We start from the raw sequence: 25,779 nt of genomic DNA on the forward strand, positions 1-25,779 counted from the left end.
TTACATTTTCCTTGTGATTTTAAACGGAATTTCTATTCACCTAGATGAGATCGACAAGATCTTCAAAGCAACATAAACTTCTTGGAGACTTTATGAACGTTCCAGTTGATGCACTCTTACGTTTGTCATGGATAATGATATTACTACCAAAATTCTTCCATTCAGAAGCTCATGCAAAAGTCACTATTGACGATGATACTGGTTACTTTGTTGATCCACAAGGATTTATTAAATTATTTCATGGAATCAACTGTGTGCATAAAGTCGCACCATTTTACTTTCCAAAACTACTTGACCCTCATTCATTCAGAGTACTTAGAGATTGGGGAATTAATGTTATACGCTTAGAATTCAACTGGATAGCATTAAAACCACAAGAAAACGAAATCAGTCAACACTACTTAGATATCATTGAAAGGATTATCGACAATGCTGGATTATATGGAGTTTATATCATCATTGATTTGCATCAAGATGGATTATCGAAACGTCTAGGTGCAATTGATGCTGTGCCTAATTGGTTTATGGATAAAATAAAGCGACCACCATATTTATTCCAATACCCTTGGCCACTAAAAAAAGATCCAGGTGAAGATAACTGGTTTCTAACCTACGTCACATATGAGAGTGCACATGTATTTGAAAGTATATATAAAAATGTTTCAGGAATATGGAATTATTTTGCAGAATATTGGAGGATAACAACTAGTCGTTTCGGGAAGAAAGATAATGTTTTAGGTTATAATTTGATAAATGAACCACCACCTGGAAATGTTTATAAAAATCCATTCCTTCTTTTGCCTAGTAAGTGACAAGTATGCAATATTTTAGTAGTATTGCTTCTGAACATTTTTTATCATATTGCTTTATTCATTATTTCATGTCTTTTGACTTGATTGAAGATTTTGTTTTCTCTTGCAAAGAATTCATTCAAATCAATTGATTCTGAAGTCGTTTGATGCTTATTAATTTCTAAAGGAACCAGGTTTTGACTTGTCTGCTCTTTATCAGCCATTCCACTAAAATTATCATCTTAAATCTCCATGAAAATAAATAACGTCAATACGCACATCAGTGTGCATATTTTCACTTTTAGAAGTGCACGTTTTTGTGATAAACTAATACAGAAATATGTTTCAAGAGTATTGTGGTAACTTCATGTCGTATCACCTTTGCAATAAGTTTACATTACAAGATCGGCATGTCATTCAAATAGTTTACATATTTCTTCTACATCAAGGTCAATTTAATAAATATCATTAAATATTATTTTTATTAAGTGGAATTTTTCTACAGGAATCAGTAATCACTTTTCCGAATGTATTTTAAGGAATGAAAGTAGCTCTAAGTATTCAATTAGTCAGATGGTTTTCAATCCACTCTCTTTGTTGTCATATTGCTGAGATAGTCGATATTAGAAGTAACTAAGTTCTCACTATTTGTTTTCTATGAATTCTTCCCCTAAGTCAAATGTTCAGGTTTTAGCTAAACTATGGAGTGAAACCTTATTCAGAAAGGTTAACGCTTATTTATAACAATTATTTACAACATATTTTTAACCTGGATTTTAGTCATTAGACAAAAATTCAGCAACAGTCATACCCATTAAAATTGATGGAATGTGATTAAGGTTTAATTAAAAATAGTCACTCAAATCTAATTAGGATGGTTTTGGGAGTAGGCATATATCGGTTTTTCAGGCTAACCCTTAGAGTTAATAATGGATTTGGTTTTGACACAATTGCAACTCGCGTGCGATTGAGTTTGTTCACATTTAATTTGGTTAAGGTACTTTGTTAACTTATTTAACGGGCAGAGTCATTCGTACAATAACAACTTATCTATGTATATTTTAGACAACTGATTTCAGCAGTTCAAGAAAGAAATTTGATTTTGCAACCATATCTGAACTAATTCTCATTCATTACTTTGACATCTATCCAAGCTAACAGTTTCCAGTTAGTTTTTGTTTGAAGCAAGTCTCGCTTATTCATTCATCGGAGTAAATATCGTGGGTTATTAATCAAACCCTAACAATACGAAACCTGACTCAATCGGAATTATGAATAAGTTATTTTCGGATTAGAATATTGTCTTGATAGTATCTGTACCGAAAACCCAACATATAGAGCGGCTTCTGACTTACATTATTCTAGCCAGATATAAAAAGTCGATTCAAACACATATTTATGTTCGTTTCAAAAGAAATTTGCTGATTGATACAAATATATAAAACGACCACTCTCGCTTCATCTTGTCTTGAGTTTCACGTCGCTTTGTTCTTGACATTGTTCGGATGTGAAAATATCTCTCATATTTTGCGACATGCAATTGTGACAATATCTCACTAACAAACAAAATTATCAGTTTAGAGCTGTGGAAACTGTCGAGTTTCTATTGAAACCTTGAACCACTGGATGGTCATTTCGTCTTAAAATGTGATTTCTCAACAGTGTGCGTCCCGCTTGCAGGACCATGGATGCTCACTGCTGACAAGTCAAATTTTAAGACTGAACGGCCTTCCAGTGCTCCCAGGTAACCAATGGTGATCTGACATTGGTTGGTTCATTACCTCAATAAAAATGAAATCGCAAAACATAATTATGCAATCTAAACTTGTGATTGATAATAAGCAGCTATCACATAACTCATACGTTTCATACGAATTGACAGTATTTGAGTAGTTCTAATGGCAATCAGATTCTAGAAGCAAGTGATCAATCGTAGTCATGGTTATCAATAAAATATTTACTAAAGCAATTAAACGAACATCTTATCACTTTTAATCTGATTCATCCAGAAATAACATATGGCGACAGCAGTATTGAATATTAGAAAGTAGATGACAAGCATAAAATATATTTTATCATAATGACAATTAATACCAACAGGTGAACTAACAACGAACAAAACGATTTGTCTATTGTCTTTAGCTATTCAATATTTTGTTGGTGATAATTTAGAACACATAAATAAATGGGCAAAAAATGATAGTAATATTGATCATAATGACAATCGTATTAAGAATAAAAGATGTTATGTAGAACTAGGTTACGTGTTTATAATTTCAGTCAGTGTGATTTCGGAATTCGCCATCTTCATTATTACGATTATCACTCATTCTGTCTGTTTTTCCACCGTGAATGTAATCAACAAAACAAACATCGAGATAAAATCCGCCAAAATTAATTGACTTACTCATTAACCTATACTATGCATGATGCCATGTTGGGTGATTGATTTGTTCACATCGTTTGATCTCAAAGAAGACTTTCAAATGAAGAACATTTGGTAATTATTAGAAGAGAATAGATTTCCCTGTTATTGATATTCCTAACTTGAATACAAACACGAAGGCTTAAATGTAAGATGACCCATTTAATAAGTCCCCAATAAAATTGAACGAGCGTCGTGAATTTCATTACCTACCACAATCTATCTTCCCGAAAACATTCTGTCCGCAACAGATATGTTTATTTTTGTCAACTTTCACTTATATTCATTCTCAAAATCTATTTCAATTCTTACAATTCCGATCTTTTTCATTTTATATTCGGACAGATAATGCAGGTCACAATCTCTTATCATTTTATGATTATTTGGTAAATGTTATTCGCCAAACAGACAAGAATACATTGATATTTTACGAGAGTGTAACTTATGGAATATATTTTCCATTTGTTAATGGAATACCTGGTACTGGTATCCAACGTGTTCCCGGTTTATTACAAGATGAGACGGCCAGAAAGAAGAGTGTATTATCTTATCATTACTACTGTTGGTTATTGGAATCGACACCATCTACAGAGAATATGCCATCATGGAAACGATATTTGTGTGATAAAGTGAGAGTTCAATTACCTGGTTTATTGTTTGTAACGCATATGCATTCCAATATCTCAATGCTTTAATATCAACATTAACCAACTGATATTTTTAGCATAAGCTAACTGGCTTTCATTTTATTCGTAACTTGATTATCGGACTTGACTGGAAAATGTTTAAATCTGTTGTCACTCTTAATAATATTTTCTAAATAAATAAATGATTGGATCTATATTCAGAACAGCTTCATTCAATCAAGTTAAACGTCGAAGGACCGCTGACCGAAAGTATTTTCATAATAAAATGCCATTTACATTTCACACCATATCCTGACGTTAACCAGACAACTATTCACTGCTCTGTAGGAGTGCTTACAACCCTACCAGAAATCAAACCTAAAGCCTTAATATGTCTTAGCGAGTGCGTTTTCAGATCAGCACTTTAGCATACGATGATTGTCAATTTAGCTTCAGTCAGCTGAATTCATTACGTTATTGTCAAGCCCAAAATTTAATTATTTGAACAAATTTCATATAGGAAGAACGCCATTGATTATTGGATGTGAGTTAAGCAACATAGAATCTTCGATATTCTGTTAAGTTTTTGCAAGCACCAATCATGTGAAAGTAGGCTTTAGCTTCAGTAATTGATACCTCTCTTGAAAATATTATAAAAATGAAGCATTAGATCTGCTGATATTTACTCCTTATTAGATATATGCCTTTCTAAATATTTCAACTAATGTCGATCATGATATTAAAATGATTGATTGACCACTCGAATCCTTTAGACCATGAACATTTGTTTAGTCGTAATTCTGAGGTGCTTCACAATTTCAACCAATAAGTAGTTTATTAATGCCATTGAGTTACTCGATGACTTATGAAAAGAGTTATCTGTTGGTTTTGGTTTGTTAGTCCTTGACAGAAATTTCGAAGCGAAATTATTTCTCATCTATGTAAACGTATGGAGTTATTATCGCACACGTTTCATTTATATAGCTGACCATTTTCAATACGCTTATTAGATATGTAAATATTGACTAGGGAAATAAATTTGAGTGAACTCAGGCAAGTACTTGTAGCTCATTTTTGTTCCCGAAACCACGTAGCACACTAAGAAATTTCGCTAGATCCGAATTACAAATCGTTAAGCCATATCGACGTTGAGATATTTGTCATCTATAATAATATGACATCTATGACATTAACGCGATCATCGAGCGCCATCGTGAATTGACTTAACAGTAATATTTAATGAGTTATATTTTATGTTAGGGGTCTACATTTCCATTTCCTACCTTCAGGGATAAATGTTTGTGCTCTAACATCTGTTGTAATTGTGTGTGATTACTCCTGAGGTGTTCCGCTATAAGACAATGATTCATATAAATATTTCTTGTTCTATGTAATACATTCACTGTTGCTGATTCTCTGTGAAAACCGATCCGCTGACAAAGTATAGATTGGATATCAAACATAGAAATGATAATAATAATAATTAAAATAATAACAATAATGAAAACAACACCAAAACATTCACGTACTTCAGAATTTATTTACTTAGAATTGATTGAAAAACTTCCATAAACTAGCTCATATTTATCAATTACCAATCACCAATTCATTTATTTTCACCATAAAAATACTCACAGTAAACAATATGATGATGAATAAGTTTGCAAAATTGTTAGAACGATTGTGTACTTTGTAATTGATTAAAACAAGTTAAATAAGATGAGAAATTTCTACATTCCTTCTATACAGTAATAGCATTTATGTTCTATGAATCATCCTAACTAGCAAAAGTTATAGTAATGGGTGTGTCTGAAGTTGGGCGTAGATGAATAAACAACAATGACGAATAATTCTATACAGCAATGATAAGTATGGATTCTGTCATCTTTGTATTCTTGAGATATAGTGAATTAGCCAAAACCACCTATAAACTAACAGTGGAAGTGTAAATAGAAGCATTGGATTAATATGTACTCTGTGTTACCTTTCAAAGTAAAATTAGCTATTTTGTAGCTGTGATTAAACTCAGTTGTTTATTGAAACCCATTCATAAACACTATAGGATTTTGCACGCAAATGTACACATGTTCTGTGTTGACACAATCTCCAGTTTATGAAGTAAAGTGAAATTCTAATCTGATTATTACATCGATAGATACAAGGGGAAGTGCAATTCTACCCTGTTATTCGCACCAACCTGTATGACATCAATTGTAAAAATGAAATTGACAAACACGTTATTTTGTTTAATCGAGCACCCATTTGCGGTCTGCACATACTGAATGTGTGATATTAGGCAAAACAGTGAATATTTCATTTAAAATACAAATGGTAGTTACAACTGATATGGATAAATGTTTAATGTGTCCTTAATAAATGATGAACTGATTGGGTTGAACAAAACACCAGAAAACAAACTCAACTTAATCAAAGTACTGTAGAGTGAACTAGGAATGAAAATCTAAACACTACGATTTGACATGAAAACTGTAATTAATAGTAATAGGTGCTAATCAATTTATAAAATAAATGTTTGATGATTGAATGAACTGACATGATGTGATTTCATGAATACACTAACAATCAATGTATTCAAACCGTCCTTCATACTGTGTGGAATTTCATAACTGATTTCATTCTTCATATATTTGTGGTGATGGCTGAATTACTAAGTTTGAATGGACTGAAAAGCTTTATAGGTTTTAGCGAAATGGAACATTAGTGTAATGTTTTGTTTGTGAACAGTAGGATTTATCTGGATTTCCATTAACATAGTGGTGCATAATAGTAACACAAAAGGAGTGATGCTGAAGAGATGTCACTTTCATGTATCAGTTCATTTCAATCTTATTGAATTCACAATTAGGAGTTATGTGAATTCTTATTTATGGATTGTCAAGAAATGACTGGTTCTGTGATTTGTAGAATTGTTTAATTTCCCTACCACCCACGTTGTAATCAAACTACATAATTCGAGATTACTCAATTTTATGCCTCCCGTCCTCACTCGGTCAAGCGAAAATTCGTGAACGTAAATATAATGATAACCATTGAAAATTGAGAACATTGAACGTCTAATGTTTTGCGATTTGTTACGGCTCAGTCATAAATGTAATCAGTGATAGGTCAATGAACAAAATGATTAATGTGTTATTGCTTTGACGCAGTGTACGCAGTTTATTGTAGTCTAATTTTATTGTAATAATCATTCACATACTTAATCAATGTTAACATTGATATTGCTTGTGTTTAGCTTCTCTTGAATTATGCATTCTATAATGTTAGAAGTATAGTTAAATACACTGGTGGAGGACGGTTTTTAACAGAATTCGGTCTGTGTCTTCCTGATGGCAATCCAGATTCAATAAATACGGTTGAATGTAACGCTGTGATGAATGCAGCCGACAGGAACTTCGAATCCTGGACTTATTGGGACGAATATGAATTATTTCCCGACTTAAATATAAGTAACATTTTCGTAGGTCATATTACTGATACATACCTTTTTCTGGATTTTTGTCAATTTTTTATTGGAGTCATTTTGTTCTGCACGCCAAACGAATTTATAATTCTCATTTTGGACAGTACCATCAGAATAAATTCAGGAAATAAATGGTATTTCCCATACTCGTATTGTCGTAGACGAGAACTCAGGTGGGGAAATCCAATTTGTCGTTTAGTGCACAATCACACAATGGCTTTGCAAAATATAGAAATCACACATATATAACATTTACACATCTTTGCGTTGTCCTTTACATAATCCATTATTCCTCTAATTCTGTTGCTATTTCATTTCCACTCCGATTTCCTTTCTTTTCGCTTCATTTCAATCTTCTGCTTTCAGTATTATATTTCCAATTGTTCCTACATACTTCTTAAAACTGTCAGCATACTAAACATCCACCAGATTCTTCCCTCGCCCTCCAAACGGTCGCTCCTGTAGATGTTTTGCATGCCATGAGGCTTACTTTTTTAAACCGGACGTCCCACTTCTTATCGCCATCGACAGCGTCTAGTGCACCCAACACCACACTGCCAGAGCACTCCACTTTACGTCTACTTTCTAGGCCGGACCTCACAAACTAATCACTCATTTCTCGGCCTCCCAACGGCGTCCGCAGAACTGCATCCTTTCCGCCTCCCCTTTGGTAGCAATACCAAGTGTAGCAAACTCAAGTGAGGAAACCCTGATAAACTCAGAGATGAAGATTTCACCAAATTAAATGTTTTATTTTATGCTTTTGATTTCGAGAATTTCTCTCAGAGCTTAAACAGCCCACACAAAATAAAACTACTAATAAATTAAGTGATGTATAGTTGGGGAAAATGTTAACATGACAGTAAATAGTGAGTTCAAATACGTTGTATATTGCTTATAAAATTAAGCGTTTATGTTATCTTATTCACAGAGAGCTTAGTCGGCGATTCAAACAATTACTTTGTAAGGAACATATTCTGAAATCCCTCTTCGAGTCCTCATTATCTACATTCTGCTTGAATTTCATGTTATCCGAAATATTACAGTTAAGTGAACAAGAACAGAGAAGGAATTTATGCAAACCGATTTATCAAGTACGCGTAACTGAAAAACTGTGATACACCCACCTAGTGTACGCTATTTGCTCTCCTGTAAGTTTCTTCATATATCAGATCTCCAATCAATGTTGGACAAATAAAGTCTAGTTAATTCCCGACTGTCCATTGATTACCTCTTTAAGTATTACTATTACTACTCTCTAAACTGAACTGTTTAAAGTATTCTTCAGAACTAATGACCTCAGTCATGTTGGTCCCTGTTACAATCAACTGTCTCAACAATGCTTTCTTCGTTTATTTAATAGAATTCTAAACATACACTCCCGCTATTTTGTATGGAGCAGGAACTATTATAGTCCACTGACTAACCAATGCATACGTTTTCTTTTGTGGGTGATTCTCACTACCATTACATGACTTCAGAGTTTTGCAGTTCAATCAAAAAGACTAGGTGTAGAAAAACAAAGAATGAGAGGAGCTAACCACTATTCAAATGTCTTTTGCCTAAACACACATCTCTGTGATCGACAAATTTCCACTGTACACCATTACATGGTCAACAATCTTCTAAGATCATGTATAAGCGTAAGTTAAGATATATCATGAGTTGGTGAAATCGAAAGCCTTCGTAAACTACTAAGGAATTCGACTTAGTAGAACGCTCAACCTTATAGAATTCACGACAATGAAACATGATTATGTAGTATTAATTATCGTGATGACGGTTTTTGAGTTGGATCTTTTCGTACACATTTCGTATGGCCTTTGGTTTCTCTGCAGAAATAATACCACACTTATTTCCTTGTTCACTGATATTCACGAAGAGAGATCGTGTGAGCGTCCGATCGCTGATTTTTCTTCTGAACTACATTTCTTTAACTTTTCAATACATATTAATGCTTAACTTTACAATTATACATTATTTGCCTCCCTCGTTTGTTTGGCTTTGGATAACTTCGGAAAACTCCAGTATTAGGCAATATCAGACTTTCGTTAACCGTCTGCTGTGCTTAGTGAAAATATTTTCATCATCAGGTTACGATAACCCATTTCATGAAAACAAATCGAGAAAGTTTGTCATTAATAATAACACCCTAATGACCAAAGCGCAGTAAAATAACAATTGATTTGAAGAATTCAGTTCGCTTCGGATAGTTTTTTACAATGTCATTTATGGTAGAGTTCTAAAGTAAGCTTATAAACAAAAATATCTGGTCGAAAATCATCAACAGCTGACTCCATTTCAGTAGTGATATTAATTTTAGAAGAGTCATTTTACTTCTTACTGCAGTCACATAACTACTTAATCATTAGTCTTTGATCATTCATGTATGTCAGATACGATAAAACACTAATTAGCCATGGTTGGCCTAGAAATATTTGAATAATTATTTCATCCTAGAATATCTCTCCAAAGTTTCCTTACTTCCTTTGGCTATCAAGTTATCAAATCATGATTTACACTGTCTTCAAATTGAATAACTTGCATATGTATTTCACATCAATGCAGTAGCTTGTTTCATTTCGTTATTTCTTCTATCTCATGCAGTTGAAATCATTCAGTCGTACATATCCACAATCAACTGCCGGTCAACCTGTCGAACTGAGATTCGATGTCGATTCAGGTGTGTTTTATTATGCTTTTGTACCCACACAGAAGTATTGTACAAACGTGGACGCAGCATTGTTAGTTGCAGAGATTTTTGTTCCAATGTCGATTCATTATCCATATGGAGTGAGAACTCGTTTTGTACCAGAACAATTATATTATAAAATGTATGAAAATAATACTAATTTAATGTTTGTCTATGCCCCATGTACGTTGATCAACACAAATATTGAACTTATGGAAATAACGATCATACCAAACCAAACACAAGATAAGCATTCAGACAACAATTATAGTCATTTACCGATTTATTCGAAATCTGTATCAACATTGTTAATTGTGAACTCCTTGATATTTTCACATCTTTCAACATATTTTGTCTAAACTAAAGAAATTTTACTTCATATAATGTATCAAATTTACTTTCATTTTCACAAGTTACCTACTTGTAGGTCAGAAAATGTAAAAACATGTACATATTACATGCAAAATAAAATTACATGAATTAAAAATGAATGCGCATAAAGATTACGTAGAAAATATTAAAAAAAATAGCGTATAGCAAGAAGAAATTAGCGGAATACAGTCAGTCAGTCAGCAACAACGTAGAACTTCGTACGTACGTACATCAGTTCGAGTTGCCACACCACATTAGCACAGAGATGCAGTTGTCGATTCAAATCCCATAGTGGTAGAGGTAATAAGAGTATAAGCAGTAATCGGGAAGATTAGGGTTTGGAGATGTTATTTAAAGAGTATAATCCAGTGAAATAAATCTGGAAAGAGGAAAAAAGGGACATGAAGAATTCAGAAGATTAGAATTTGGGAGAACACAAAGTGGGGACCTGCACCTGCGCGATTGCAAACGATTTTGAGCCATGTCATTCAAGGTCTCTAACCATCGGTTGCTATCATCTCGCGGTTCCCAACTAGGTAGTCTACACCTACCAACATGGCTCAGTCCACTTGTCAGTGACTTCATGGACTTGTGCCATGTTTTGGTTTGGCCGCCCCTAGCTTTCTTCCAACCTACTCCTATACCACTGAACATAGCACGTCGAGGCAGTCGGTGGTTGGGCATACGTAACACGTGTCCCAGACATCTCAACTGATGAAGTTTCACTACTTCATCAATTGATTTGCTATCCCTACCTAGTACCCGTTTCCTAACAAATGCGTTACTTACTCGATGGTCCCATGATATACGAGCAGTGATTCGAAGACACCTATGATCAAATACTAGTAACCTACGGATATCCTCTACTCTTACCGGCCATGTTTCACTGCCATAAAGTAGGACGGAACGAACTGCTGCGCAGTAAACACGTCCTTTGGTTGATAGACGGATATCTCGCCTACGCCATAAATGACGCAAGTTGGCAAAAGCTAGTCGAGCCTTCTGTATCCGTGCTGAGATTTCGTCACACACCAGACCACAAGGGCTGATGAGACTTCCAAGATAAGTGAAGCGGTCGACACACTCAACTACTTCACTCCCTATCACTAGTTCGGGTGTCGATGTAACCCAATCCTGAAGCAACATTTTGCATTTCGAGGGAGAGAATCGCATCCCGAGCATGCTTGCATTGTTGCTTAGAGTGGTCAGAAGACTCTGCATTTTGTCAGCGTCTTCACCAAATAAAACTATGTCATCTGCATATTCTAAGCCAACAAGTGAACCTCCCGGTAGAAGTTCAACCCTGGAAATTTAGATGAGAAGAGTGTTATCTCTAAAAGTACGTCGACCACAAAGTTGAACAAGAATGGGGAGAGTGGACAGCCCTGACGAACACCACTTGAGGTAATCAATTCTGATGACAGTTCGCCATAAGCTCTCACTCTACCAGTTGTGTTCGAGTAGAGAGCCTTTATAAGGTTAATGTACTTCTTTGGAACTCCGTTCAGTGACAAACACTGCCATAGAACCTCACGATCAACAGAGTCGAATGCCGCCTTAAGGTCGAGAAATACTACCATTGTGGGGCGTCTGAATGTGTGTCTGTGTTCTAGGACCTGACGTAGTGTGAATATCTGGTCTATACAACCACGTCCAGGTCGAAAACCATCCTGATTTTTCTAGTCCGCTCTTCACGAGCTTTAGTTAGACGTCGAAGTATTATTCAAGCTAATATTTTAGACACTATATTTGTCAAACTGATTCCTCTATGATTGTCACAAGAGGACTTTTGTCCTTTCTTATAGACTGGCACAATCAGTGATTGAGACCAGTCAGATAGGATTACATCCAGTTCCCGAATTCTACCTAAGACCTCGGTTAATCTCATTGCTAATACTGGACCACCATCCTTAAAAATCTCAGGAGTAAACCTGTCAGGGCCTGCTGCTCTCCCTCGTTTCAGATTTCCTATGGCTTTTTCAACTTCGTAAAGAGTCGGAGGACCTACATTAACTTGCCATTCAGGTTGACTGGAGATCGTGGGAAACCGAAGTGTGGCTGAAGGCCAGTTGAACTAATCCCTAAAGTGTTCTGCCCATCGATCCAATCTCCTGGATTGAGAATGTATAATATGACCATCTTTCTCTGAGAGTGTTTCGCTAACAGTCGGTTTCCTAATACCGGATTCCTTAACAAGTCTGAACAATTGTCTGCTATTACCTATTGCCGCTGCCTTTTCCATCTCTCTTGCTTTCGCCACCCACCACTGTTCGCGATCATTGCGTAGGCTTCTTGTCAGCTTGCGCTTAAGCTGACTCCGCTCTTCATTATCTTCAGAGCCAGGTGGGATGAGTTTCCGAGCATCTATCAGTGAGATAGATGCTGCTGAGATCCAGTGTTGCTCCCTAACCTTCTGGTTTACCTTACTAGCAGATATCACTGCTGTTTCCACAGCTTTTCGGATATCATTCCATGCTGCCTCGGGGTGGGCATCACATACATGGCTGCCTTTATTGTTTTCCTAGTTGTTCCTGAAATATACTCTTAACTTGACTATCATTAAGTAGGCCCCTAAGAGGTTTCCTTGCAGAGTCTTTCCTACGTCCAGTAAGACGCAAGCAAATACGCGCTCGCACTAGAGCATGATCTGAATCTAAGCATGTGCTCCAGAATGAGCGACAGTCTTCAATCGAGCCCTCCATCGGTGGCTGATAGCTATGTGATCTATTCGGGTCCAACGTTGGGACGAATTAGGGGTCTCCATGTTAAAAGATGTTTTTCCTTATGTTTAATGTTAGTATTTGCAAGGAACAGGCGGTTATCTGAGCATAGCTGCAACAGACGGTCGCCATTATCTGTTCTTTGAGCCACGATGCCATAAGATCCACGTAGGTTTCTTTCCCCATCTCTTAGTTTACCTACTTGAGCATTAAAGTCACCGGCCACTGTTACTACATCAGAGCGCCTAGCTTTTAGGAGTAGGTGCGAAAGCTTTCTGTAAAACTCATCTTTTACATCATCTGAGCTGCAGTCAGTGGGAGAATAGGCAGAGACGACGAAGAGGCAACGATGAGTGTCCCTATCTTTCCGGATTCTTAGTGTTCCGTTCAGTCGGACAGCGCACAAACGACTGTCTACTGGGATCCACTCTAAGAGAGCTAGTTCTGCCCTAGGACTCAATGCTATACCTACGCCGGCGAGGCCACGGGAAGCAGAATCAGGGCTTCCAGATACACGAAGCGTAAATCGAGTCGGTACTTTATTTTGGCATGGTGAGGTCAAATGAATGACGCTACTTGGATCCTGTATGCGCGTTTCGGAGAAGCAGCACACATCGATGGTGCGAGATTCTAAAGTTTTAGCTAAGGAAGCCTGCTATCCTATTTGGCAAAGTGTTCGTACGTTAAAAGCTCCTATGTGTAGTTTAGAGCGTGGTTTCAGGAGACCAGGAATGGCGTTCCACGTACTCGAATCGTTTGCCCTAGCGGTGCGAGGTGATAAAGAGACGTGGGGAGGGTTAGTCGGGGAGATAAGAGAGGTATTAGAAGGTGTAGGAAAGATTTGAATGTGACCACCTTGGTCTCTTGTGCTGTCACGGGTATGAGGGCTGATTTCACTTCCCGGCTGCCCACACCAAGGAAGGGTATTTCTTGAGGAACCTGAAAAGGAAATTGGATTAGTGTTGGTCTTGATGACCTGGGAGCGTGACCGCAGAGCCCAAGGGACAACTGCTTGAGGCCGGTCGCGCACGGCCTTTTTGTGGAAGGTCTTTGACGTGTTAGCTCCGCTCTTCAAAGGGCCTTACCGCCGGAGACGGAAATCCGTGAGGTAAGGTGAAGTGTGACATTTTTAGGGTCGACCTTTTCTAACCCCACCCCTCTTTGTGGGAAGGCAGCATCGCTGTCATGCTGGATGTCCGAGGGAAACACCTTACTGCTGTCACACCCTCTACAGTCAGCAGTACGACTTCGCCCTCAGACCTTGAGTTGCTGCTTTTAGTCTTACCGTTCACCAATCGACCTGCCTGGCATGGTAGAACCTGCAGGAACATATGTTCCAGCCAATATAGCTTGGTTGGGTCATCACGATAGGCAAGCCCGACCACCGCGTCAAGGTAGCAGCTTCGATCGGGTTAGCGAAATACGAGAATGAATAATCGGTAATAATTGAATATTGACAAAAAGAAATTCATTAGTGTTAGGGATAGGGTCAGCGTTGGGTTTTTGTGTTTGGTTGTATTAAGCTCATTAAACTATTGTATTATTTTAAATAAAAATAATATATTTGTAATATCCCAATGAGTAGAAAATTAGATTTTCTGACGTTCCGTGACTTTGTGTAAGTCACTTCTTCAGAGAATCATCGGGGTCTCGCTTTGGTTTGCTTTGCATCCCAAATCATGTAATGTCTCACGGTTTTATGGCTTACCAAAAATTCATAAACTAGATATTCCTCTAAGACCGATAGTAGACTTCACAAACACCCCAACATATGCATTATCGAAATATTTAAGCAATATATTAAAACCACTACAGCTCAACCTACATAATATAATTAAAGACACATATGACTTTAAATCAAAATTATCCGGATTAATCATCGAGAAGAATGGAATCATGGTAAGCTTTGATGTCGTTTCTTTATACACAAGTGTTCCCATTGATAAATGCTTAGAATTCATTATTGGTTTACTTGAGAACGACAATACTCTTCCTGACAGATGCCCGCTGAGCATCAGTTTAATCATGAAATCCTTAAAACTTTGCTTAAATTCAACGCTATTTACTTTTAATGGTATGTTATTCAAACAAACTAACGGTGTGGCAATGGGATCCCCAGTGTCCCCGATTGTGACCAACCTTTTATGGCATACATAGAATCAAATATCTTCGCCCGCAACATTATACCACAAATTTGGCTTAGATATGTAGACGATACATTTGTTGTTATATAAAAGACTCATCTAAGATCTTTTCTAAACGAATAAATACACTTTCATCACACATTAAATTCACCAATGAAAATGAAAATGCACATGGTGAGCTACCATTCTTGGATTGCTTAGTAAAACGAAATCCAAATGAAAGTCTAAACCTATCCATTTACCGAAAACCGACGCACTCAAATCGTTATATTGACTTCCTTTCAGTGCTAAGATCTCGCTAGCCTTAAATCTTTTAGAAGAGCTAACAAGATCATCACATCAGAGGAAGACAAACGAAAAGAACAAATGAATATAATCAGCATCTCCCAATTTAATAATTTTCCTATGAAGATTATTAGAAGCATATTAAAACAAAACAGTTTATTACGTTATAATAATGATTCGAATGAAATGCCATGGATTGGTACTGCAGTTCTACCATACCGTCATGGCACAACAGAAGAAATCCAAAGAATCTTAAAACATCACAGAATTAAAGTATATTACAAAACAACGAACACACTACGTAATACTTTAGTTCGCCTGAAAGAAAAATTCCTTTCATGTCCACACAGAACTGCGTCTACAAATGAGGTTGTATCGATTGTGATGCCTATTATATTGAGAGTCATCCCGCGAAATCTTGACTAGAGCCAAAGAACATATTAGGTACACAAAGAAACCTCCTAACAATCCTGTAGAACTGAACCAACTTCAAATTAAATCGGCAATAGCAGTTCATGCCATTTTCAACAACCACCAAATCGACTTTAAAAATATCAAAATATTGCAAAAAGCTTTTCCAACTACAAAGAAAGGAGGGTAGCTGAGGCGTTCCATATAATGCTTAATCCTACTTCTCTCAATAGAAAAGAAGGCCTTACCATACATCCTACTTGGACCATCTATCCTAACCATTCAGTCTGATCGTATTTACAATTTCACACTATCATATTACAAATTTAAACTCTATCCTTTCTTACCATAAAGGTCACACAAGTTTTCATTCTTAAACAATGCACACATACATACATACACAAATTTACATACATATCACTTATGAATCACCTTGACAGAAATGACAAGACATCAACTTGTTCAGACCTGTTTTTGATTGATCAGATATTATTCTTGCATTGTTCCATTGTACTATTTAAACTTGGATTAATTTTAATTTGGTAATTTATTTACTCTGAAGAAGTTACTTACACCAAGTCACGAAACGCCAGAAAATCTAATTTTCTACTCATTTGGATATTACAAATACATTATTTTTATTTAAAACAATCAACCCAATCCTCAATTTATTCGAAATCATCAAATCAAACCTTGGTAATGATACTTATATTGTATTATATGTCTGATCATTGTAATTTAGATACTCAATCCACTATGTAAATTTCTGTGTGAGTTTGGTTGTTACAACTACATCTCGGTCCTAAACCCAAATTTTCATGAGGCTTCATCGTAGCTGACGTCCTTGTTCCCATAATCGGTATTGGTTCTCTGCAATCGCATAAAATACTCGTAGACGTTATAGACTGGAAACTTGTCGTTGCCGATCATAGCAGTGAACTTAGAGGAATTACATCTAATGAGATGTCCATACATTTATGAATCAAACGTCAAATACATCAATTTAGTTAATCAGTTCCTGGACGTATTACGACCGGGTTTCAAAAGTGACAAACCGACACACCGTCGTACATCACATAAAGACAGAGAGACCATCAGTGTTCGTGAGTCCAAGACACTTTGACCCCTCTCGTCTGGTTCTGCAAAGAACGAATTCAACAAAAAGATAGAGTTGGGTATCATACGCCCTCCGATAGTTCGTGGGCATCACCGCTTCATATGGTACTCAAGAAAAACTCTTCTGATGCAGCGGATGCACTATCGAGATTAAATATCAATACCTTCACAATACCCGATATAAACTATCAAGATATAGCAAAACATCAAAAGCTCGACTCTGTTAGTATCGACAGAGTAAAAACAGCGTTTTTAGAATACACTGAAAAACAGATAAAGATAAAACCGTCTTAATCCGCAGCAGAACAAGCACCATACAAACTACCTGCAACAAAAGATACTTCACATCAAAGTTTAGCGGCAACAGAAACTACAACGAGATCAGGAAGAAGAGTACACTGGCAAGATAAGTATGTAGTAACCACCATATTTATCTAGACCAAACCCTGAGATGGTTCTTATAACACTGTTATATCTGATCGTCGCTGATTGTTGTGTCGGAAACGCTTATCACTTATACTCGGAACGAAGGACCTCTGCAATTCCAACGACGCGAAAGTAAGAACACAAAGACAGGTATAAGTGAAGATTTGTTAGCCCCAAAACACTATGACGACGACCCTAGTCTAAAATACGCTCATTTATATACTGATTGTACACCCATTTTGATTAACAATTAGGATCAAATCACATATATGAAAAATACTTAGAGTTATAACAAATCACATACTAAGCATAGTTCATGTCAACTGTGTACAAGAATATCGTATATTATACAGGATAATAATAATAATAATTTATATTCTGAAAATAATAATTACAGAATTCACGCCAATTTACAGGCATGATCAATTTGATATCAATAGTAACATTAGATGTACAGAACAAACATGTGATAGGAGAATGTTTTAAGTATACTAGTTCAGTAGTTGTTCAGGTAGTACATATATTACAGCGATCCAATGCATCAGCCGGGGATTTTTAATATTTATTAAATGGACAGCCTGTTGATTTATTAACGGAGTGATTAAGGTCAATTCGTGTGCCAGATCGAAATAATGATAATTATCTACAACTAGAGAAATTAAAACGAAAACAGAGAGCACGGAACATTAAAGCGGTATTTACCAAAATATATCAATCAGGTCTACCTAAATGCGTGTGTCATGCGACATAGTGATATACTGTTGATGTTATTCAAATTAGTTAAAGTTGCTAGGGGCGGTGTTAACATATTGACAGCAAGTGGGTAGTTTTACTGAGGGAATTCACTAATAAAGATGGCTAAACATTTAAGGTTCCTAAAATATCACTTGTGGAATGAGATACACTTAAAGGAGCTAGACCATTCAATGCATTTTCAGAGGAGCAGTATGCATCGATGCAGCGAACAAATAATGGGAGTGATTTTATCGTGCGGATAGATTGTGGTAGGTTATTCCAGAGTCTAGAAAATTTACAGGTGAAATGATTCATATAAAGAGATGATTTAGAATGAGTTTGTTTCACTAGTGACAAGGAATTACGGATGTCATAATGAGAAGTTTCTGCATATTGAATCACGTGATTGGATGTAAACGATAGTTTATGAAGTAGTTTGAAGAAAAAGGTAAGATTTAGTTTGAGTCTTCTCCTCCATAAAGGGTCTAGCCCAAGTTTATTACATCTAGAATTATAAGTTAAGGTACAATCAGCTCCGAGAATACGAAGTTTAAATCGTCTCTGTACTGATTCCAGCCTTAATTTATCCTTTATGCGCGCACTGCTAAGAATAAACGTGCAATATTCCAGAAGAGGTCGAGCACAAACTTTGTACATTAGAATACGTGACTCAGTGTTGTAAAGATTTCGAGTTATGTAACCTATTAGACGTTGAGACTTAGAGATCTGTTTTAATATATGTTCTGTAAACGACAAATCTTGGGAATATCTAAGTCCTAAGTCTACTACCGTATGTAACCTAGATAACACTGCTCCATTTGTGGTAATGTCTAGGTTGAGTGATGTATCGCCGAAGCATATCCATCCACATTTAGCCGTATTAAGCTCCAGTTGCCATTTTAAGTACCACTGTGCTACCTTGTTAAGCTCCATGCTGATGCAATTTTGCTTATCTTTCAGGTCATGTGGATAAAATGAATATACTACTTTAAGATCATCTGCATATAGAAAAGGCTTACCGACACAAAAACTTTCACAAATATCATTGATAAATACTAAAAAGAGCAAAGGACCTAAGACACTACCTTGTATTACACCACTTCTAACAGGGACAGCGTTAGACAATGAAGAGTTAATTTTAACTATTTGATGTCGATTGCTGAGAAAGGAATCAAGCCAAGCAAGCAAAGGATTTTGAACCCCATAAGATGCGAGCTTACCTATAAGAAGTTGGTGGCTAACCATGTCAAAGGCTTTAGAAATGTCCAGATATAGCATCAGGACCAGATATCCTTGGCTACGTAGAGAATAGACTAAATTAAAGAAGTCAAAATGACATGTCATGCAAGAACGATTTTTAAGAAATCCATGTTGAGTATCATTGATAAATTTTCCAGCAAGTAAATAGTTGGAAAGTTCATCACTTATAATTTTTCCATAATCCTAGAAATAACTGGAGTAATATTTATTGGCCGGTAATTGTTCATGTCAGCCTTATCTCCAGATTTGTAACGTGGTATGATGTACGCGGTTTTCCAACAGTAAGGGTAAGAACCGGTTTCCATAGAGAGAGTAAACAGCTTTAGAAGAAGAAGTGGAATATCTGGACCACCCTATTTGTAGAGAAATGATGAAATCCCGTCTACTCCATGACCTTTCGAAAGCTTAAGGGTATTTATAGCCTTATTAATTTTCATGCATGTAAAGGAGATAGATTTTATTGAGTTGCTAGTCACGCACATAACTTTTGAAGCATAGCCACTTATGTTTTTTACACCATTCGCGAATATACTACTGAAAAGGTCGGCCATGGTTATAGAGTCGTGCTATTATGCTGGATGCACGGTATATCAACATTTCGAGTTGCTTTAGTGCGTTTATTGAAAAGGAGAGTTAAGTTTTGTACTTTCGAGTTAGTATTAAGGGCTAACAGCTCCTCATTAATGGCTTTTAATCTATGTTTCTCTTTAATTTGATTAAAAATTATTGTTATTTGTGCGACTGCTGTGAAGTCGTTTGACTTAAAATAACGATTCTGTAGGCGTTTTAGTTTATTACGATATTTAGCTGGTATATATAATTCGTAAGGTTTACTAAACCTGTACGTTTTAAGAGGTACACAGGAATCTAAACAAGAGTTAATGATCAGATAGAATTCGTCGATAGCATCCATGAGACTATTACATGAAAAGAAGTTAGCCCAGTCTGAAAGTTTAATCAGTAAATGCAGGAGGTCCCAGTCAGCATGTTTATAGTCTCTATATTGACAGGTTTTTTGAATGGGTGGGTTATAAGAGAGATAGATAGGGAGAGCGCTAACTTCTATCTTATTGTCACTGCTTTCAAATTCATCACATACTTTTACAGATAGTGGGATAACATCTCTACTAAATATTAGATCGAGTATACTATCGCCTCTAGTTGGGGCACGAACCCACTGTGACCAGCAGTGCATGTTAATGGTTGCCGAGAACTCATCATTACATGACTGACAACTACCAATACTCCAGTTGATCTCAGGATAATTGAAATCCCCAGTGATAACCTTAGCATTAAAGTTTTGAGAGGATGCATGTATGAATGCATTGATAATAAGATCATTCCCACTATTCGGATCATCAGGAGCTCTGTATATACATCCAAGTAGTAGACTATGATTCAGGGTGTTGACTGATATCCAGACCGATTCTGGTAAACTATTCAGGACAAATTTAGTACAACCACCTCCTAGCTTAGTTTCTCTGTCGCAGCGATAAAGTCGATAGTTCTGGATATTTAATTCTGAATTAGATACTGCTTGAGGGCACCATGTTTCAGTGATAAGTATGAAAGAAGGTTTGGCTAGAAAAGCTAGTGTTCTCAAGGCTGAAATTTTGTTCAGAAGTGAACGTGAATTGATAAGTAATAAGTTTAGAAAGGGAGTGTGGAGTGTAAAAACCGAGAGCTTCCCTATTGATGTTATGTAGTTTGGATTTGCATAGACTGTGGTTCATTATGTTTGACTGATCGTGTGGGCTATCGCTTGAACAAACTGTATTGCTAGTGGGACCAGGGATTTCCGAAGGCCAAAAAATCATTATTTTGATAAAGTGGGTTAATTTGTTGAACTTGATTAAGCGGACAGTTAAGACAGGCACCTGCCAGTTGGGTTGATGGTGCGTAACCTAGTAATCCATCTTGCCCAATGGGAAAGTGTTGAAGAAAGTTATGTCTTACAGGTTTATTATTTAAAGCGTTCGATTTTGAGTAACCTAGTAAACCATCTTGCCCAATGGGAAAGTGTTGAGAATAGTTACGTCTTACAGGTATGTTATTTAAAACGTTTGAGGATAACCGTAGGGTGCGTTGGTTCATTGTGGTCTGTCCAATATTAGGCCTGCTTACATAATGATTGCAGTGGCCATCTTGTGAGACATTTGAACCAAGTCTGTCCTTAAAACCTCCCCTACGATGCGTAAGGTAAAGCATGGTGTCGGGAAGTACAGTCTTTTTTATTTGGTAGGGTCATCGTAGTATTTTTGATATTGGGTCTAGAACCAGAAGGTTCTGTACTTACATTCTTCTTACGTGGCAAAGGTATTTTAATCTTGACAGCGTTTTTAAGAGTTGTAGCATCAGAACTAAGTACTTGCTTATGGGCTTCTAATGGTAAACTGGGTAATACCGGATTAGTGACGTCATTAGATGTACATTGACTATCAGATGTCACTACAGACATAACAGGCAAACTAGCATTCTTTGTTGGTATATCAGAATAATGGAGAACATGATATAGGGTAGGTGCATCAGTGGATCCATCAGCTGATGCATCGTGGTTTGTTGTGATCTCAACACCTTTATTTTCGTTCAAGGTACGTTTTTGCGTAAGCCTTTGATTGGTGGTCTTATCTGAGACCATACGAGCGTTTCTAAATTTCGTAAGCGCGCAGATTAGCCGCTCGGATTCTTTTAACCGCTCAGCTAATATATGAGAGTCGAATCTGAACAAGACCGGGCACGAGTATTTCTGGTGCTTTTTATTAAGTCGAATGCATTGGCATGAACTGTCTTGAAGGTTAGATGCTTTTATTATCGAATTCCTTACAGTTTTATTGGGGATTCTGTCAGGTATATTATAGACAATCACGTTATTACGAGAGATTATTCGCTTGGTAACTTCATTAACGATAAAGTCGATAACAGATTCTGCTTTTATGATGTCATCAAGTTCCGCAGGAAAGATATCTTTTGACAGGAGCAGCTTAGGGGTGATAATGTCTGTATTTCTTGTTTCAAATCATCATGCTTTGATAAAGAGCTAGCAAGTGACTCAACTTTAGAACGCATGTCGGTTAGTTGTTTAAAGACAGTGTTTAATTCACTCTTAATATTATCGATACTCTTTGATCCTGATGTGGAACTCATTATTAAATTAGAGACAGAGTCATCCAGCATCAGATGTGGTGTAAGACCTATCCCAACATTATCAGCTTCAAATGGAGTAGCAGAACATGGGGAATAGGTAATAACAAAATTGTTATTATCTGAAGTATTGGGGCTTTTCCGGGCTCGTTTTTTTGACAGTCGACCCATATCGCTATAAGTATAGATTTTAAAGCTATTTATGAGTTATAAACTAGGATTCAACGATATTTAAACAATATAAACATCTGATACTACTGAATAAAGGATTTAGCTGCCTAATCACAAGTTAAATGTTCACATGCTAGATAAGATGGAAAAGTTCCCTTAACCAGTTCAAATGTTGGATAGAATACTGAGGCGAAATTATGTGTTCAGCAATAATGATGTGTACCAGGAAGGTAGTCATGAAAGGTTCTACGTGAGTTTGCAGCAGATAACACAGAATATTAAACACATAATAATTTGCATCATGAGAAGTTATTTATGAAATGACGGAGAACATACATCTTTCGCTAGTTCTACTGATGCATTATGGTGAACAGGAAATAAAATATATATAAACAAGACAGTGTGTAACTCGTATACGAACGTTCGTCTAAATTCAAACTAATAGATTCACAGTATTTGGTCGTTGAGTTCATGTATGACATAAAGGAGGAAATTATATTTGTGAAACAATCAGTGAGTAAACATTTCATTCAGTAGTCTGATTTAAGCTTCTTCAATGGAAGTCATTAAGTATCAAACAATCAGATATAAATACATGGTCTACACATTGTTATTTCTTTACATTATTACTTGATCTGGATAATTTATCTAGTAGATGGATAATATATGAACTATTTATTCATGATAAATAACTATGTTCCTCATTCATTTCCCTTGAAAATGCTTAAATCAGACTATCGACTGAAATGTTTTCGTAGTTGAGATTCTCACAATTACAATTTCCTCCATAATAAGTCACATGTTTTCCATACTTTATCTGAATAAAACACCCAATTAACCGTTTCATATTCAGTGTAGATTTAATTTACTTAAATCGTGTCAGACGACATTTCGATTGATTGATATCGATCCTTTCAATAAATTGCTTAGTGATAAAGGATTAAAATCAATTCTGAAATGTACTAAGCAGGAAATGAGTGAAATTGATGTTTTTCAATTGTAGTGAAATATTGTATTCATTTATTATTTATTCATTTAGAAATTTAAGAGTTTTCTTTACAAAAGCATTTTATGACTTAAATTATCACAATAAAATTCTTCTGTACAAACGTACCACTTGATGTATCAGCCTATCACTAAAATAGGTAGTATACGTTATTGATAATAAAATTACAGTCATCGTGACTATTCACTCATGAAGTGACTAAAGAATCCAAAATAAATCACACTATTAATGCCTGACGGTTCTAGTCGAGCTTATTTAGGAAATTTCGTGATTTATACAAACCTTTCAATGGGTAATACGTTTTACGAATGACAAATTTTAAAGCGTTTTTAATGTTTACATATTATGTTATGCAGGGTCTTTCACCCTATTATCAAATGTTGCACTGTAAACTAGTTCACACTTACATATGAAATCTTTGCATATGCGATTAAGCGATAGATATAACCGTAAGCTATTAACGTTTCAGATGGTACATGTTCGTCCAATTATTGACACTAATACCCTTCTATCTGCATATAATAGTCAATGTTCAACGAACACTGTTAGAAAAGTCAAAATACTCACGTGGACTTCAAACCCCTATTTAATAAAGAAATAAATTATGATTTTATGTTGATGGCAGATACAAACGGTGAACTCAAAAACGAGTTACTAAATTATTCAGTCATGAACGATTGCGAATATCAGTGTACTTCGAAAGCTGGTGTTTGGTCTAAAGTAGATAATTGAAGGAAATTTTGTGACAAATCCACAACTGATGATGAGTAATTTTAAAGAAACGTTCGAGTGTAGATAACAATAAAAAGCGACACAATTTTTCGAAATCCTATTCCTCCAATATTATTTTTCCCTTTCTAATTTGGAGAATTCATTTACCTACCCTTAAGTGGAAGTTGGTCATGAACTAAGCATTAATTATTCATCTCAATACTGCATAATTACGAAGGGCATATATTTTATCTTGATTCCAGATTCTTGAACATTCAGTCACAGCTGAACATCTATACAGAAAGTGTATGAAGCTTCAGACGAAAGGCACTGGCAATCCACGCAACTGACGGAAAAGAACATTAGACGAATGAATGTCAAAATAGCTTTCAAGTCAAACATTCAATCTTATTTCGTAAACTAACACTGAACAGAAACATAATCCAATTATCTCATACAAAATAGCATATTTTGTGTGACATTCAAATACAAATATATATATTCGTGTATATTGATGAAAGGTAGGTCGGTTTAGATGTGGTCAATTCCTAATTTGGAGGTGCCAATAGTATTTATATACAATGGATATTTTTGAAGGTATTTTACTCATCCTTTATTACGCACACGATGCATAAATGAGTTAGTTTACCAGTGAAATTCAAAATACTAAAATAAACCAGTTTATGGTTGACCTAGTGAGGATAATCATAATTAGGAAAACGGAAACACTGTCATATTATCTGTTCAATGAAACCTGTTATTCCTTTGACAATTACTGTACTTTGGAACATTCTCTCTTAGTAAACTAATCATAGCTTCATTCTGTGATAAATTCTGTGAGATTATGTGACTCAATAATGATTGTTTCATGACAAATGGTTTCAAGTTATATACGGAAGCTTATCAGTAGAGTTGAAAAATTACTTGTTAATGAATTAGTCTTGTACAATAATTCTATATTGCAATAATTCACTTACGATCCTCTGTAAAATCAGCAATATTAAGAAGAGAAATTGTTGGTTAATATTTCGATGTTCATCAACGTGTTTGTGAAAAGATTTCACGACTAAACCATTGGAGTGACTAAAAGGGGAGACAAAGATGGTCAATAATGATCGCTGATGAATAAAAATTGAGTGTGTATATCTTAAACAAATCACAATGACATTTGAGAACAAAAAAGATGTAAACATGATCCGATTACCTTATAATATATATATATATATATATATATATATATATATATATATATGTATATATATATAT

General features: G+C 35.8%; 2 protein-coding genes across 2 annotated transcripts; both read left to right on the forward strand.

The window, feature by feature from the left end:
- Positions 1-797: 797 nt before the first annotated feature.
- MS3_00011088 (uncharacterized protein) lies at positions 798-3,911 on the forward strand (the record flags this gene model as incomplete). Its single annotated transcript, XM_051219494.1, has 2 exons — positions 798-804; positions 3,562-3,911. Coding segments are annotated over 2 exons (357 nt in total), but the record flags the coding sequence as incomplete, so codon positions are not given.
- Positions 3,912-7,095: 3,184 nt separating this feature from the next.
- On the forward strand, positions 7,096-10,425 carry MS3_00008892 (uncharacterized protein; the record flags this gene model as incomplete). Its single annotated transcript, XM_051217241.1, has 2 exons — positions 7,096-7,320; positions 9,931-10,425. Coding segments are annotated over 2 exons (669 nt in total), but the record flags the coding sequence as incomplete, so codon positions are not given.
- Positions 10,426-25,779: the final 15,354 nt, after the last annotated feature.

The sequence above is a fragment of the Schistosoma haematobium genome, chromosome 6 (genome assembly GCF_000699445.3).
Source record: "Schistosoma haematobium chromosome 6, whole genome shotgun sequence".
Classification (NCBI taxonomy): domain Eukaryota; kingdom Metazoa; phylum Platyhelminthes; class Trematoda; order Strigeidida; family Schistosomatidae; genus Schistosoma; species Schistosoma haematobium.